At 34.5% G+C, this 17413-nt stretch overlaps 1 protein-coding gene across 1 annotated transcript in view; it reads right to left on the minus strand.

The window, feature by feature from the left end:
* Window positions 1–12828, minus strand: part of LOC138696052 (carboxylic ester hydrolase) — a 57126-nt gene extending 44298 nt beyond the window's left edge. Inside the window, exons 1-2 of the mRNA XM_069820557.1 lie at window positions 12501–12828; window positions 2513–2647 (exon numbers count right to left, since the gene is read on the minus strand). Of these exons, the coding sequence (XP_069676658.1) occupies window positions 2513–2647; window positions 12501–12755 (390 nt within the window). The 5' untranslated portion in view covers window positions 12756–12828. The remainder of the gene's footprint in view (window positions 1–2512; window positions 2648–12500) is intronic.
* Window positions 12829–17413: the final 4585 nt, after the last annotated feature.

Genomic DNA, 17413 nt, shown 5'->3' on the forward strand with positions numbered 1-17413 from the left:
TACCGGTAATCTTATACTGAAATTAATTCAGTTTTAAAATTCATATTTGTAATACAATATACAGTAATACCACAGTCTAGTATATACAGTCACGAAGCTCAATACGTAGTACATATGCATCCATAGATAGTTGCTAACCACTAGGATCGCTAATATCGCCTCATTACAGACAATGCAAAATAGTACTGGCACAGTCTATTGTTCCTAGTACCCTCAACAACTCAAGCTTCGTGACTATATACTAGACTGTGGTAATACTACATTTGTAATAGACGTCTCTTTTTGTATACTGGTACTTACTTTATTATTAATCATTTCTGGTACAATAGTGTACTGGTGACCTCTGATTGAGGTTCTGTCAGATATTTACATCTATTATCAGGCAGTACATCTCACTTTACGATATTTGTCAGAGGAAGAACAAATTGTTTGTATACATCTGAAATCTGATTAATGTAATATGTAGCTAATCAGCGATGTATGCAATGGAGGTGGGAAAGACTGTGCATGACAACAGAACATTAATTTGGAAAAGTATATTGTACATTAATATTGTGCATCCCCTTTCAATGTAACGTAAAGACTTAACTGAGAGACATTTGTGTTTCAGTACTTTTGCATTCATTCCGATGTTCTAAAATTATGTGGAATTTTGTGTTTGTAGTAGAATTGAACTGTTTATTAATTAATGTGAACAGATTATTTTGAAATTAGTGTAAATGTGGGCTACAAATTTCTCAGTTTGACTAGCTGTAGTTAAAAAATAAAAGAGAGATATCTTTTTTATTTTCTAATAAAGAAATTAGATACTAGTATTTGATATTACATATAATTGCTTCATTATATACCTATCCACAATAGTACATTATGCAACGAGCCTATAATGGTAGTAATTAAGACGCGAGTATGTTTATGAAACGAGCGCGAGTTTCATAATTTTCATACGAGCATCTTAATTACCATTATAGGCAAGTTTCATACGACTTTTTATGCTCGATCATGTTTCTAACTTGAAATTATTCATAAGTATTCATGTTATTGTTATCTGAGTGAGGAGCGGAACTAACCTCATGTGCAATAGCCTACCTCGTAAATTGTGAGATGTGCGCAGACACGAAAGTATTGATTTTTTCCGAGAAACAAATGTCGACGACCTTGAAATAATCTAGAGAGTAAAATAAACATTAATCTTGATATAACCTTGAAATTGAATTAGACATTGAAAAACGAGATGACAAATTCAATTTATTTGAATATTATTTACAATTAACGCTAATTATTATAGTAACAGAACTGACTTTATTTCAAATGTAGGTTATTTATTGTGCAATTGGTGAAATCGATACTTGCGCTTTCATATTGCTACAATGGTATTTTCTGATTGGTGGAACACCTGTACTTTAATGAATAGGTGTACTTTAATGAGGTCCATTAAAGGACTGCTACCAGGTGTATAATTACTACATTTCGGCATGGCCGAACATAAATATTTTTTACCAATTTTGGCTACATTTTTATGTACACATTCTCAGTTTGATATTACATAATGTCTGTGTTCTAGTTAGTCTATATGCGATTAAATAAAATGAAGCACGCAATACACATTTTGAACACTTACGATGCTTACAGTCTCCGTAAGAATGAAGGCAGGATCGAATGAAAGCATCCATATGTCTCCATTATCTACAAAAGTAGGAAGTTTTTATATAAAAAAAATTGAACAAAATCTGAGACTTTAAGGCAAAATTTGATTCAGAAGTGTTCGAGTTGACGTGGAATGAGTCATATAAAAATATATACTTATTAATCTGTCTTAATATATTTATTTAATGTCTTGTAAACTGAAAGTGTATTATATATCTTGTTATTTATTGTGTCTTTTGGTAGTTTTACTATTCTTTGAAAAACTTAAGAGTGTTAAAATTAAATTCATACAAGAAATCTTTTTTTTTTGTCTGTGTGTGTGTTTGTTTTTTTTTCCTTTTTTTTTTTGTTGTATCTAATGACGAACCTAAAATCTGTAATTGATTGTACAGAGAATAAATAAATACAATACAATACAATTAATTTGAATTTTAAAATCTTACTCAAAATGCAGACTCCTCTGTCATCAATACATAATACCGACCTCCCTATACTGCAGAAATGCATAACATATGCGAAGACTGCACAATTGTAGTCATAAAATACAAGTTATTCCATAAGATGTAGTAAAGATGTGTTTGGGAGCATACATATTCACAAATTCGTTTCTTGGGAAATGTAGTGGGAAGGAAAATAAAATTTCTGGCTGAAACGAGCAATATATGAGTAGATGGCGAATGTCTTTTGCAGTGGGGAGAATTCCCTTCTCAAAATCGCACTCTGATAGTCTCTTTGTCTTGTGGTTGGCACAACCGTGCTCTTCTTATGATCCCCTGGTCTAACCTGAATATGATCTCTTTCTGTGAGTTAAAATATCATGTATTCAGTTAATTTTATTCTATAAAATATAAAATACTTTTAGACCTACTGCAGGAGTGAAGACATTTAGGAAAAGACAATCTTCACTGCCTATTACGCTGTTCTTCTCTCGACCTGGCTGTGGACAAGGTGGTCCTGCAGAAGTAGCATTTACATCGCCCATCAGTCGCAATTTTCTTGGTCGCTGAAATCACAATTTAATAATATAATCCATGTAATAAACGTACACTCTGAAGCACAACATTTCGCGCGACTAAGTGAGTTACGTACAATATGGGGCTGGATGTCATTATTAAAATATTCTGTGTGGTAGAGAAAGAGGAACTTTAGACAGTAGCTCTGGCATACAGGTATCTTCTATTAATATTTACTGTTAAAGGAGAGGAAAAATAAAAAAGAAAATAGCACCTCTTTGTGTAAGCTGTTAATTAATATTATGTATTGTAAACGATTTAATACCTTGTACGAAATGGAAACATAAAAATTGGAGATTTATCTTTCGAAGAGGTGGAAAAATTAAAATATCTTGGAGCAACAGTAACAAATATACTGTAAATGACACTCAGGAGGAAATTAAACACAGAATAAATATGGGAAATGCCTGTTATTATTCGGTTGAGAAGCTTTTGTCATCTAGTCTGCTGTCAAAAAATCTGAAAGTTAGAATTTATAAAACATTTATATTACCGGTTGTTCTGTATGGTTGTGAAACTTAGACTCTCACTTTGAGAGAGGAACAGAGAATAAGGGTGTTTGAGAATAAGGTTCTTAGGAAAATATTTGGGGCTAAGAGGGATGAAGTTACAGGAGAATGGAGAAAGTTACAACTGCATGCATTGTATTCTTCACCTGACATAATTTATTAGGTACATTAAATCCAGACATTTGAGATGGGCAGGGCATGTAACTAGTATGGGCGAATCCAGAAATGCATATGGAGTGTTAGTTGGGAGACCGGAGGGAAAAAGACCTTTGGGGAGGCCGAGACGTATATGGGAGGATATTAAAATTCATTTGAGAGAAGTGGGATATAATGATAGAGACTGTATTAATCTTGCACAGGATAGGGACTGATGGCTGGCTTATGTGAGGGCGGTAATGGACCTGCGGGTTCCTTAAAAGCCATTTGTAAGTAAAACGATTTAATACCGTATGGCTTTTCATATTAAAATTTGTATTCTCTTAAGTTACGTCACTAATAGAGACACAGAAATTATTCATATTCATTTATTGCGTCCAACTGATCACATACTGATATATAATATGGGACATGTCAAAAGTAACACATAATTAATTATTCAGTAGCGAAGACAGTATAGGTATAGCATAGGCCTAATGGTGACTTTATAAAAAAATAACAATAAGTCAATAAAGGTCACAGCTATGATATATACGTGCGTGTGTCTATTTCATTTCCTTACTTCCAGTAGTACTTGAGAAAGAAACAGACAGCTTTATTTTTGGAGCAACCCTTATAATTACGAAAAAAATTGCCTTGTCTGTTATGGTTGAATTGCAACATTGTAATCAAACAATTATAAATGTTAAGCCCTTGCTTAAAATCTTCTTAATTGGATTGTCTGTCTTTTTGAGCTTATTATACAGTGGTTGCTGTAGATACTGATAAAGCAGACAGGACAAGACTACAACATCCTGATGATAATACGCAACTGAAATACTATAGAACTAGGCCTGGCCCGGATGTTTCGGAGATAAGAACAGAGAGAAGTGGAGACTTTATTTCTCAGTACCGGTAGTAAAAATCTCACTCTTAAATCTATTAATTTCTGCAATTTATTGAAAAACAACATTTTACGTGTATATTATTGGAGACACAATATGAGTATCTTTAAAGTGCCGTTGTGGTTGCTTTCAAAGTATAGGCATACTCTACTGTGGCGAATAATATTTTCTTCTGATCAGCATGTTTAATTTGTATTTCTAAAGCACTCGTGATATTTTCTGTCATATTTCCAATGAACGTCTGTTCGTATCTGTTAATCTTGAATTTTAACTGTAGGAACAAAATAGCTATTGTACTGTACGTAAATCGGTCAAAAAGAATGGTGAGAATACACAAACCCCGTCTTCTGTTCAAGCTTTATTTATTTACTGTATTTTGTAAATATGAGACAAAAATAAAAAGTATTATAGCTCTATTGACACAAAATAACAGTTGAATTAAAATAAACCAGTTAGTAACTGTAAATTGCATACAAATGTATGCAGTGTTTGGTAGGTACCTAATGCTTTTCACTTCAATTTCATTATTATTATCATTATTATTATTATTATTATTATTATTACTAATCACATGGGCGAATCCAGAAATGCATATAGAGTGTTAATTGGGAAAAAGAAAGATGAGAATACACAAACCCTGTCTTCAATTCAAGCTTTATTTATTTACTGTATTTTGTAAATATGAGACAAAAATAGAAAGTACTGTAACTCTATTGACACAAAATAACAGTTGAATTAAAATATAACGAGTTAGTAACTGTAAATTGCATACAAATATATGCAAAGTTTGGTAGGTGCCATACCTAGTGCTTTTCACTTCAATTTGATTATCATTATTATTATTATTATTATTATTATTATTATTATTATCACTAATCATGTATGGGCGAATCCAGAAATGCATATAGAGTGTTAATTGGGAGACCAAAGGGAAAAAGACCTTTGGGGAGGCCGAGATGTAGATGGGAGGATAATATTAAAATGGATTTGAGGAAGGTGGGATACGATTGTAGACTGAATTAATCTTGCTCAGGATAGGGACCAAATGGTGGCTTATGTAAGGGCGGCAATGAACCTCTGTTTCTTAAAAGCCATGAGTAAGTATTATTATTACTAATACCACTTACGGCTATCAGATCTCCGGGTGCCACCCACAGTGCTCGGTTTTATGAATTTATCTCCAGCCGACAAGAAGCCTTGTCCGGGGAAATTGCATTTGAAATGTTAATAATTAGCAATCTTGTAGTGAAAATTCACTGTTCATCAAATAACTTTAAAAGTAAGCATCTGTGACAGGCTTACAATTACGCAAGCATATAACTTTGAAAGTGAGCGTCTGTGGTACTAGTGGTGAAGTTTCAGCGTGCTTCTCTTTTCGCCAATCAGACACTAGTCTCTCACACTACTGGTACACCAACAATGAAAGATGACGTAAACCAGTGGTGATATTCAAGGAGTTTAACAACCAGTTCTCTCATGTGTACCTATGTTAAACATATACGGTATATGTCCATGGTAATTGCGAATACACTATCTACCAAAAAGTTTATTAGTCACAGTTTTTGCCCCTTTAGAACCTCGTGGTTCCACCTCTTGTTGCTATAGCAGCAGCCACCCTGTCAGGCATGCTCTCCACTAGTTTGTGTAGAATATTCACTGGAATGCGTCGCCATTCCTCTTGCAACATGGTACTCAGTTGGACAATGGAAGTTGGCCCCATGTTTCGGCAGCTACTATGCAGTGGTATGCAGACAATAATGTTCACCGATTGGATTGGCCTGCACAGAGTCCTGATCTCAATTACATTGAGCACCTTTGGGACGAATTGGACCGGCGATTGAGGTCTCGGGAGATGCTAATTATTAGCTGTTGAATGCCTTGTTAAAATGTGGCACACTTTGAAAATGTATTATTTGGCAAAAGATGAAGAAGAAATGCATCCTTAATTTGGAAATTTCTATGTTCCCAAGAAGACGGAGTAAATGAACATTCATTGTCAGTGGCAGAATGTTTTCTGTATTTTGTTAATTGTACACTTCCAATTTTCTGGAAGGCGATTAAAATATTAGAATGTGAAAATACGCTTTCAACCGAGGTGCACAAAATCATGTTGGGAGTAAAGACTCAAATAGAAAGTCGTAAAAAGAACTCATTTTTCGGTTTTGAAGTGAATAAATAAACCAAGAAAATAATCTACAGCCGCGTCAGAGCACATGCCATAAAATCCTTACTCATCTCCACAAAACAAACAAATAAATAAACAATTAAATATATAAATAAATAAGTAAGCAAATAAATAAATAAACAAGCGATCATATATATATATATATATATATATATATATATATATATATATATATATATGGGGTAAGAATTACATATGAGTAATCCTATATCGCTTGAAAATATCACAGAGACCGAAAAACAAACTGTAATAAAAGAGTTCACCACTGTGTGTGACAGATTGTTTCAGTATTGTTGGTACACGATTTTAATGACAATAACATATTTTCAATTATATCTGTTCTTAGCCTATCTAGCCTATCACTGTTCTCATTTAATGAGTTAGTTCACGCAGCAAAGAAATTGCAAATTACTTTCGAGTTCGACGGAAATGAACTCTATAATGAATGGTCAATTTTAAAGGCAATGATAATAACACCACAGTCTAGTATATACAGTCACGAAGCTTGAGGTGATGAGAGTACTAGGAACAATAGACTGTGCCAGTACTATTTTGCATTGTCTGTGATGAGGCGATAGTAGCGACCCTAGTGGTTAGCAACTATCTATGGATGCATATTCCCTATGTATCGAGCTTCGTGACTGCAACTAGACTGTGAAAACACATGCAAGACAAAGATAAAAATCAGTGTTGCAAACTTTGGGTATCTTTTTTCGAAAAAGCTACGGCCCCTAATATGTTAATAATAATGCGAGATGTGTTAGCAGTTCCAGTAACGCGCATGTGGAGAGGGTGTTTAGTGTCATGAATGGTTTGTGAACAGATGACAGGAACAGAATGTCAACAGAACTAGTGAAAGCGGAAATTTGTGTTAAAATTAACTTGAGTGTAATCTGTCAGGAATTCCACAAAATAGCCTTGGAAAACAAGAAACTTTGGGAATCTGCAAGGAGCTCGAAGAAATACAAATTTCAAGGTAGGCCTACGTCCATTCTTAATACAGTGAAGATTTAATTATTACTAATCTTTTTTACAATTTTTTTATGCGAGACGCTGAAAAAATTAACTAATATGCATTTAAGAAAGCATATTTTTCTGTGCTGTCAAAACATTTCAACATGATTGGACTTTATTTGATGGAGAAATAAATACCTGAAGTCTGCAAATCTGGCATTAAAATTAAGGAACTTGTTGAAAACGTTTTTTTTTCTTCACGATTTCAAATATTAATTTATCCGTCAAATAAAATTCGACATTGTTGAATTTTTAACCGATCCTTTAACTTGCAATACAAAATTAAATATACCGGTAGGCTAATAATTAATAATAATAATAATAATAATAATAATAATAATAATAATAATAATAATAATAATACATTTTATAGACATCGTAAATCTCCGGTTTTGGCGATAGTTCAACCACAGTCTAGTATATACAGTCACAAAACTCAATACATAGTAAATACATCCATAATTGCTAAACACTAGGATCGCTAATATCGCCTCATTACAGACAATGCGAAATAGTACCGCCACAGTCTATTGTTCCTAGTACCATCACAACTCAAGCTTCGTGACTGTATATACTAGACTGTGGTGCAACTTAGCAACCCTAATACCACTGCCACTACCATTATTTTTATTATATGCATAATATGTGTCTGATTGATACTTTATGGAATAAGGGAATAGTCCAACCATTTTATAATTTTAAATTAAAAAATGAAGTTTTGTCGTTAAACTTGCCAAAGAATAAAACAAAATTAAACTTAAATACTTCAGATGCATTTGAAATTTCAGAAAATAGAAAGGAAATTTTGAGCTCTGGGTTAAATATCTTTCTCCCTCAAGCCACTTCCCGGATTCATCACTTGGTTAGCATCTAATGCCAAATACTTAACAGAGTTCTTCGTACATAAATCTAATATCTCTAACTACCACCACCACCACCATCATCATTATCATCACCTTCACTATTCTTTACAATTTAGGCATGTAGCCTGTTTAATTTTCTGATATAGGTCTTCCAACCTGTTCTTCAATTTAGCTTACATTTTAATGCTTATAACGATATCTTATCTTCAGCCATTCTCCTCAAATGTGCTTCTCAACTTAGCGTATACCTATTTATTTTATTAGTCATTGAATCTACTGCTTATAGTTCTTTTCATGTAGGCTATCCATTACATCGAAACCTTCTATGTTAAATCTAAATATAATTTTCCGTGGAATTAATGCTGCTAATTTCTCTATTTATAATATGATGTAGACCTACTACTGTAAAACGGGATGACTCCGATATAAAGTTATCAAAACCGATCAATTATATTTTTAAACAAAAAATAGTGCACAGATGTTCTGATAATTTCAAAGTACTGTTGACACTCAAGTTTCTAAGAAAGATAATTTTCCAGCAACAATTTGTGTTTAAATCAGCTCAACTCATTGCGTTCAGTAGTGAGAAGGACTGTAGAAGGGTGCTACATTTTTGTGTTAGAAAATTATTATAGAAAACTAATTGTACAGTACTGTACTTCACTACACAGGTATTTTATTAATAGGGTTGGCAACAGAATATTTAATTTCCTTGGAGTTACCAAGGGGTTAGTGTATAATCTTAGAGCTAAAATTATTTATTCATAACTGATATCTTAACTGGCCTTTCCTTCACCGTCCTTAGCAACCTAAACAATGGCTTTATTCATAGCAGTGAATTCAAATTTTTTAAATCACTCTCTCCATGACAACCAACACATTAGCATTATGAAAGCTTCGTGGGAAGCAATCTTGCAACATATTAATGTATGCAACCTGTTAGATTCCATTGATGATCCTCTTCTTGCGACTACAAAAAATGTCGCACAAGAAATAAGAGCCAGTATACAACACCTTGGTTTCCCTTCTGAGGAACAGCCTAATGTGCGAAATCTACGGAAGAAACTACGAAATCAACAGTCTGAAGAATGGAAAAAACTTAACCACCGTGGTGAAGGTGTTTAGCATTTTTCAGAATGGTCAAAATCAAATTCCTGGATATCAACTAAGAAAGGTCTTTCCACCTCTCAATGGACTAATGCTATAAAAATGGATTGCAATATCATCGCAGTACGTAGTGTCCCTGGCAGGAGCCAAGAATCCTGGTGTCGCCATTGCAATGAGTACGAAACCCTTCCTCATGTTCTTGGTTTCTGCAGAAAAGGGGAACTGTTGCGGAACAATCAACATCATTGGGTTAGAAGCCGAATTGCTGAATGTCTCAAGAAGTCTGAAAAGTTTGACGTTTATGAAGAAGTACATTGTATTTCATGCACTGGCTCCACCAAACGTGCCGACATCATAGCAATTGATAACAATCAAAAGATTGGCTTCATAATCGATCCTACTATAAGATTTGAGGGTGCTGAATTACAACCACAAGAAGTTGATCTGGAAAAGAAAATACATTATGAACCCTGCTTTCCTTATCTGAAAGAGAAATACCACATACCTGTTTGTCGCTGGGAAGTAATTGGCTTGCTCTTTGGTGCAAGGGGCACTATCTCAAGATTTTGTATCCATTTCTTTCATCGTTTCCATATTGATCTTTTGGAACTTCAAGATATAGCCATTAATGTTTTAAGACATTCCTTGTTAATTGTAAATAACCATCTGTACAGTTCTATATATAAAAAATAAATTATTCATGTTGAGGATAGCTGTCCCCCAAAAATAAATTAAAATAAAATAAAATAAAAATAAAATTTAAATTTAAAATAGAATACTGTTGATCTACAATTAATTTAGGCGCTGTTACCACTCGGTACCCCTTTTTCAAGGGCAGCTACCTTTTTGGATTCTTCTCTCTAAAATCCATACATACATTCATTCATTTATAACTTCACAAGCACATTATAAAGAAAAGGCCTACAATTTAAAATGATATTTAGATAGGTCTCCCAGTAACGAAATTTAGGTACAATTAATCAGTGCTGTAGTTGGAAACAAATTTTAGGGGGTACTGTTGAAGCCTCCTTGGTTAGACTAGACCACAGTCTAATATATTAGACTGTGGACTAGACTCTATATATGGACTCATACTGCATTTCTTTTCCAAGGTTACTTCTTCGTCATGCAGTCTTCTCTGCAGACCGTCTTCGAGATCGCAGCCATAATTACATATAAGTCAAGGAATTACACGCTGACATTGGTGGCCCGACACTTTTTAGAAACAAAAGCCTAGGAACTCTTTTACTGGAAAAATATTCCTTTTCTTAGTGCAGATATCGTTCATTACAGTAATGCACATTCACATTCTTCAGTTTAATTTGAAATAGAATCTACAATGTAACTGGACTCAAGATTCATGAACGCACGAAAAATAACAATACTTCCCTCCTCTATGAAACTGCTAGCATTATCTACAGTTCTACACCTGAGCAAGTTTTAATAATGATAACGGAAGTGCGCACAATGTGCAGGATGAGCATGTTTTAAAATTAGCGAATCAGTGCAGCAAAATTCTTGAGGCGCCATATCATAAAATTAGTGTTATACGAAGGCATCTCGCAAGTTTTGAAATTAGCGAATCAATGTAGTACCGTAAAGCGGGGTGACTTTGAACGCCGAGGTGACTTTGAACAGTAATTTAGCATCTTTCTAAATTAAATGCTGTACCCTATTGCGAAAGAACTGAACTAGTTTATTGACAACTTAAACAGTTTTATCGCAATTGGGTACAGCATTAAATTTAGAAAGGCGCTAAATTACTGTTCAAAGTCACCTCGGCGTTCAAAGTCACCCCGCTTTACGGTAGTAGATTTCTTGAAGCGCCATGCCATAAAGTTAAGTGTTAATTGTAGAAATATCACGACGGTACGCAAGCTTGAAATTAACAAATCACAACTACTCCTCAAGTGCCAGACCATAGTTTTCGACTTCAGAACGTTTAAGCAAAGGATAATAATAATAATAATAATATTTATTTGTCAGAAACCAGTGTACAAGGCCTGGATATGACATCGTCAGGTTCGATAGATGTCATCTGCTACTTTTATGTCTGATATCAAATCTTTTTTTTTTCAAATAGCTAACATCCTCCATTTCAAAGTATATTAAAGATTATTTAAACATAATTAATACAGTATATTTTCGAGTCTATATATTTTTTTCTGGTACGGTAACAGCGAGTTTTTATTTTAGACGGTACAACGTACTGGTCCAACTAAAGCACTGCTATTAAAATGGATAAATTAATATATTGCACACGAGAGGAAACAGATTTGATATAACTTACTCGTGGAAATTATCATCTCTCAGTTTCACCTCAGGCACTAAACTTTCACTCGCACATAAAATGTAATTTTACTCTCTTACACTATAAATTACTATTTCGTTTCTATTTTATGCCCTTTTAAATGTAGGCCTAGTGTTGTTTGTAAGGTGACTCAGATCACACGAATATATAAGAAAGAAGTTAGTAATTAGTTACGATTGGGATTAATTTTGTTACTGATACCTATTAAGTTATGCTTCTTTACCTAATTTTTCGTTAAGTTGTAGATTAAATATAAATTCAACAATGCGGTTATATGCAATGAAGCTAGGACCAACGAGGAGCTTTCCCCGAAAGAAAGTGGGAAAGGGTGGTACATTTTTTGTATTCCGTAACATTGAAGATTCTGCAGAAGTAGAAGGGTGGATAGTTCAAAAGATGGTGAAATAAACTTTGCGACGTGGGAAATATAACTATATATATATATATATATATATATATATATATATATATATTTTAATATTGAAGGCTACAATACTGAACAAGTTTAATTAAGAAATTTCAACATCAACAATGTGTCATTTATTAACTTGTTATAATTATTTTATTTTGTCATAAATATTGAAATATTCTTTGAGAACTTTTTTATAACTTCAATTACTGATCGTTTTCACAAATTCAGTTGTATATATCCGATTTTAAATGATAAAAATTCACGTGCCATAATTTAATGAAATCTGAGTTTCCTTCTATACCCTGTTTCGAAAAGTTGCGTTAATAAAATCGCATGCCATATTAAATTTCCTCGTGAAATATAATATGTACTCAGAAATAGGTACTATTGAGACAACCTCACCTGGAACCTGAACCTGCCAACAGGAGGTTCTGCATATCTGATGCCATGAAATTTATAATATCCATCAGGCCGATCCCTTGATCCATACACCTTAGCATCGTGATCATTCAGGTACACAAATACAACAGGATCGTCTTCAGGTGGTGGAGCCGCTGGTCTTCCACCTACAATCCTCTTCTGCCGCTTGTTTGCAGGAGCCACAGGTATGAGAATTATTATAAATAGAACAGAAACTGCAAGTCGTAAGGAAGCCATTCCCACCACTGCTTATTTTCCCCTCCACTGTGAGAAGATAACTGATACTAGCTTAGCAGTCTTCAAGCGAACAAGCGAGTTCAGGACAGCTGATCTATGACTAACAGGATTCTGTTCCAGATAACATCTATTCCAGTTATGAAGAAGAGGTCGGGCAATTATATAGTGTGATGCTGAAATAATGTGACATTTCTAGTACAAGTAAGTACAGTGACGTCAAAAACTTTTACCTTACATTTTTATTGTACCTTGTTTTTTGACTATACCAGGCATTTAATATTAGAGGAGAACGTAGAACCAAGGACCCAGGTTCGATCCCCGGCGCCGGAGCGAATTTTTCTCCTCTAATATTAATTGTTACCATAACAGATATATTCTGTAGAACCAAAAAAATAATAATCTTTTGTTAAAAAAAATATACCAGGCATGCCACAAATGAGACACTGAATGTGCAGTGTATGTGTGCGGGATCGCCGGTCTGTGCAGGTTGCGTCCTCTTACCAGTTCTTAGCCGGAGGGGTGTACAAGAACCTACAGACGCTAAATAACCTGAGATGTTGATACAGCGTCGTAAAATAACCCAATAAAATAAATAACTAAATACAAGAATCTATTCTGTGCTTCTAGTGTTAGATTAAATTGACATTCGGACATTATAAACACACTTAGCGAAAGGAAGAAAAAAAAAACAAGTATTATTTTCAGCGTCTATATTTGACAACTATAACACAAGAAACATTAGGCCTACTCAATTATGGTTTGTAAAGCATCATTTATTAACATGATTTGTATACAGTATTTGAAGTAAATATAAATATTGCAACAATATAAAACGAACACAGTATTTCATTTTACGTACCGGTAGTAGGTACTGTACTAATTATTTCAAAGTAATACTCTTTCATTATTCATTAAGCATTATTGGGACCATTGGTACACAAATGTTGAAGAAAATATTATACTCCCAATTACATGCAGTAGTACATGTGAGGTTTTTACATTGAAATCATTTCCTTGCTGTATGTAAATATAAATTCAGATTAATATTAATAAATTGGATAAATTAAGCTTGACTTTATATTTACATATAGTTTATTTGGAAAATGTTGAGAGCAAATATCAGGAAGTTGGGAACGTTACTTAAAGGAATTAAAAGCGTAGTTCACAAGCTGTGAAACGAGAACATTTTCTTTATGTCAGTTTAAAGATTTATTAACGTAAGTATATTAACATAATACAGTGATGTGAGATGGAAAATTCGCCATTATATATGTATTTTCCCAGAAAATTTTTCCGCCTTGCAAATAGCTGCTTTCTTCTCTCCCTTACAACCTCAGTACTGATTAAGAATTAAGCGTTGACAAATATCATATTTTGAAAACTTTACTAATCTGGTCTAAATTCTCACAACACTATTAGATCCACATGGGATGATGAAAGCCTTTCATTTTAAAATAATTATTGCTGGCTGAGGAAAATATAACAGTAATGTTATATGATTCGTGATTTCTCTTCTCCGTTATATCTGTGGACTCCTCACTTCATTTTTCATAATGCATTCACAGTCACAGCTCAATCAGCACCTGTACTGAACTGTGTTATTAAAACAAAAGCTGATCTGATACTGTAGGTACTGCATAGCCCTGTCGTGCTTCCCTCCAAGCCGATTCACTCCCTCCAGGTAGGGGAATAGGAACTGCACATCGCACAGAGACAACTGCACAATGTGCAGGGTTTTGGCATACCTGAACTATACCATGCAGGCTTTGCTTTTAGTGCCATGGTAATATTTTACACTGCATAGATACAATCAGGACATAGTTAAAAACGCAAGGAAAAAGTTTTTGATGTCATTTTACTCTCTTTATGCTACGGGTTGACATGAGGAGTGGATAGGCAGGACAGGGGAATAATATGCTACACTCTGACCTGAAAACTTCAGTCCACTTACCTGACTGCAGAAAAACGAAGTCAGACATAAAGATTCCGCAACTTCAGTGTCGCTGTGACTATCATTATCATCACCCCCCCATCACTGGTGTCCGTGTTGCCTACAATTATGAACTCGTCTGTAATGTCCTCATTATTGCGTCTTTCTCCCAGTAGTAGTTTTCAATGTCAGTCACATGTTTACAATATCCAGTCCAATCTTCTTTAGTTACAGACTTGAGCCCTTTCACGAGTTCTTGAAGTCTTATCAGTGGCATATCTCCCATTGATGCCTTCATTTCCTGGGGACAGTACCCGAATTTTGTTTTTTGTCCCCAAGCAAAACTTGTGCTTGGAATGTCCCCGAATATAATAATTTATAATTTTATGAAAATCTGTTAAATATCTCAGTGCCTGGAGTATTCATTCTTAAGCTAAGATACTACTTATGAAATGTATATTGTTGAGATCTCCCTCAGAAAGATAAAAATTTGAAGAGAAAGTTCATTATTTTCTTAAAATGTAGATGACTTCAAGTGTCACAGTTTATATTCCAGACACCAAAATGTTGGTGCCCCATTTTTATTCCATGTTCTTAAAGGTAACATAATATTTGAATATTCCATAAACAATGTAAGCTTTCGTGTTCTACGAAAGGCATTTCTACATCAGAAATTCTAAATCTCTTCCTCTGGTTTCAAAATGCATTAAAACTGTCAACTTGTAGGACAATAAATTTGATCAATTTGACTTATAAACTTAGAATTTGTATACATATAAAATATATTTAGCAGATATTATTATAGGCCTACTCAACCAACCACTGGCTTAGCTCAGTTGGCTGAAGTGCATGCCTGCCAGTCCGGAATTGCATTCAGGCATTGGTTCGATTGCTGCTTGGGCTTTTCTAAGGCAACAAGGCTAACAGTAAGGCAAATGTCAGGTACCATATGGCGAATCCTTGACCACATCTCGCCAAATACCATCTCGCTATCATTAATTCCATCGACGCTAAATAATCTAGTAGTTGATACAGCATCGTTAAATAATCAATTATATATATATATATATATATATATATATATATATATATATATATATACTCCTCTGATTGATATTCTGGCTGATATGTACATCTATTATCAGGCAGTACATCTCACTTGACGATGTGTCAGAGGAAGAACAATAATTACCGGTATTGTTTGTATGCATCTGAAGTCTGACTACTGTAATATGTAGCTAGTCGGTGATGTATGCAATGAAGGGGGAAAGGAACTGATTATCCTTTCCCATTATCTCCTGACCTAGTTGCCTCATAAGTGGTGTCTTTTTTTTTTCTCCCTCTCACTTGTACAGAGAAGGGACCCGAAGGCTTCTTGGTATCACTTGTGAGGTTCAAACCTGTCTTTGGACAGTTCACTAACAAATACATATATGTACAGCGACATACCATGGACTGTCACATATGTTCTAGCATCCGGGCAATTGGCGCACCTCTTCAGCGGCTGCGAGAATCCTTGCAACCATATTCATTTTACTGTCGATTGGAGTCCTGTTCTTAGGTTTGTTTCATTACTAATGTAATTTTTGTATTGTTTGTATTACAATTTATGATATTACAGTATCTACTTCACAACTTAGTTGATTACTTTTTAATTTTTCCTTGTAATCTATCAGAACCCATCTTATCACTGTCCAAAAGACATGCCACAAGTAAAAACATCAACAACACATTACTCAGTAATACATCACCAGAGACCATAGGTTCCTCATATCAAAACACTCAGCCAACATCCCTGAACAACCTCTGAAAGTTTGTCGATAAAGTTCTGGTTCACCCTATATCTGTGTGTGTGTATATGTTGTGGCAACTTTCTCTTCAACCTAACAAGAAGGGCAGATGGATCGAACTCAGGATCAATTACATTCAAAGCCTCCAAGAATCTAACGCAATATTTTCACTATCAGGATTCTGACACCACTGTCGTCTCTCAGTAGAAATATGAAGGGATTAGAATAGGAATGCTACTTGGAAATTATCTTCAGGTTATTTTTAAGTTCAAGCTCAAACAATATCATAACTACCTACAAATCTAATTTCCATCTAAACGAAGTTTATTGATCATTGATATGCAAGATATATTGGTTACAAGAGGGATATTTACAATGTATGGTAGGCCTGCTGCTACCATGAAGAATGATGCAAAATCGAAGACTCTTCCATGCGAGAGGATGAAGTCTCTCGCTGACTGCATAACATCCTGGCAGGGACGGATCACCTACTAATCCAACTTGAATTGCCCAACCTATCTAAGTCTGTCTAATTGTCCATCCTACACTGAGCGTCTTGGTCAAGCAGTGGTCTTCTATTTATACGGTACCGAAGGATACACTTACCAATATTAGTGTACTCATGCCATCAGACGCAAAAAGACACATAAGCTAGTTTTGCTCGAAACAAGGGCTTCTGAGATCTTATCGACCATATTGTGCAAATTGGCGCTTCAGCGAGGATGCTCTAAGAGAAATGAAAAGAGTCATGATCACTCAGGGTTATGACCTATTCATCAATGTCTTTAATTTAGCCAATTAGATTTGCAGAATGCACTGTAACTTCACCCGTGGTCATGCGTGAACTGAAGTGAACACTAAGGGATCAGGGCAACAATGTTGAGTTTACATGCCCTATCTATTCTAATGAGATGTAGACCATTTGGTGCCAGCTCTGA

Source organism: Periplaneta americana, chromosome 3 (genome assembly GCF_040183065.1).
Source record: "Periplaneta americana isolate PAMFEO1 chromosome 3, P.americana_PAMFEO1_priV1, whole genome shotgun sequence".
Lineage (NCBI taxonomy): Eukaryota > Metazoa > Arthropoda > Insecta > Blattodea > Blattidae > Periplaneta > Periplaneta americana.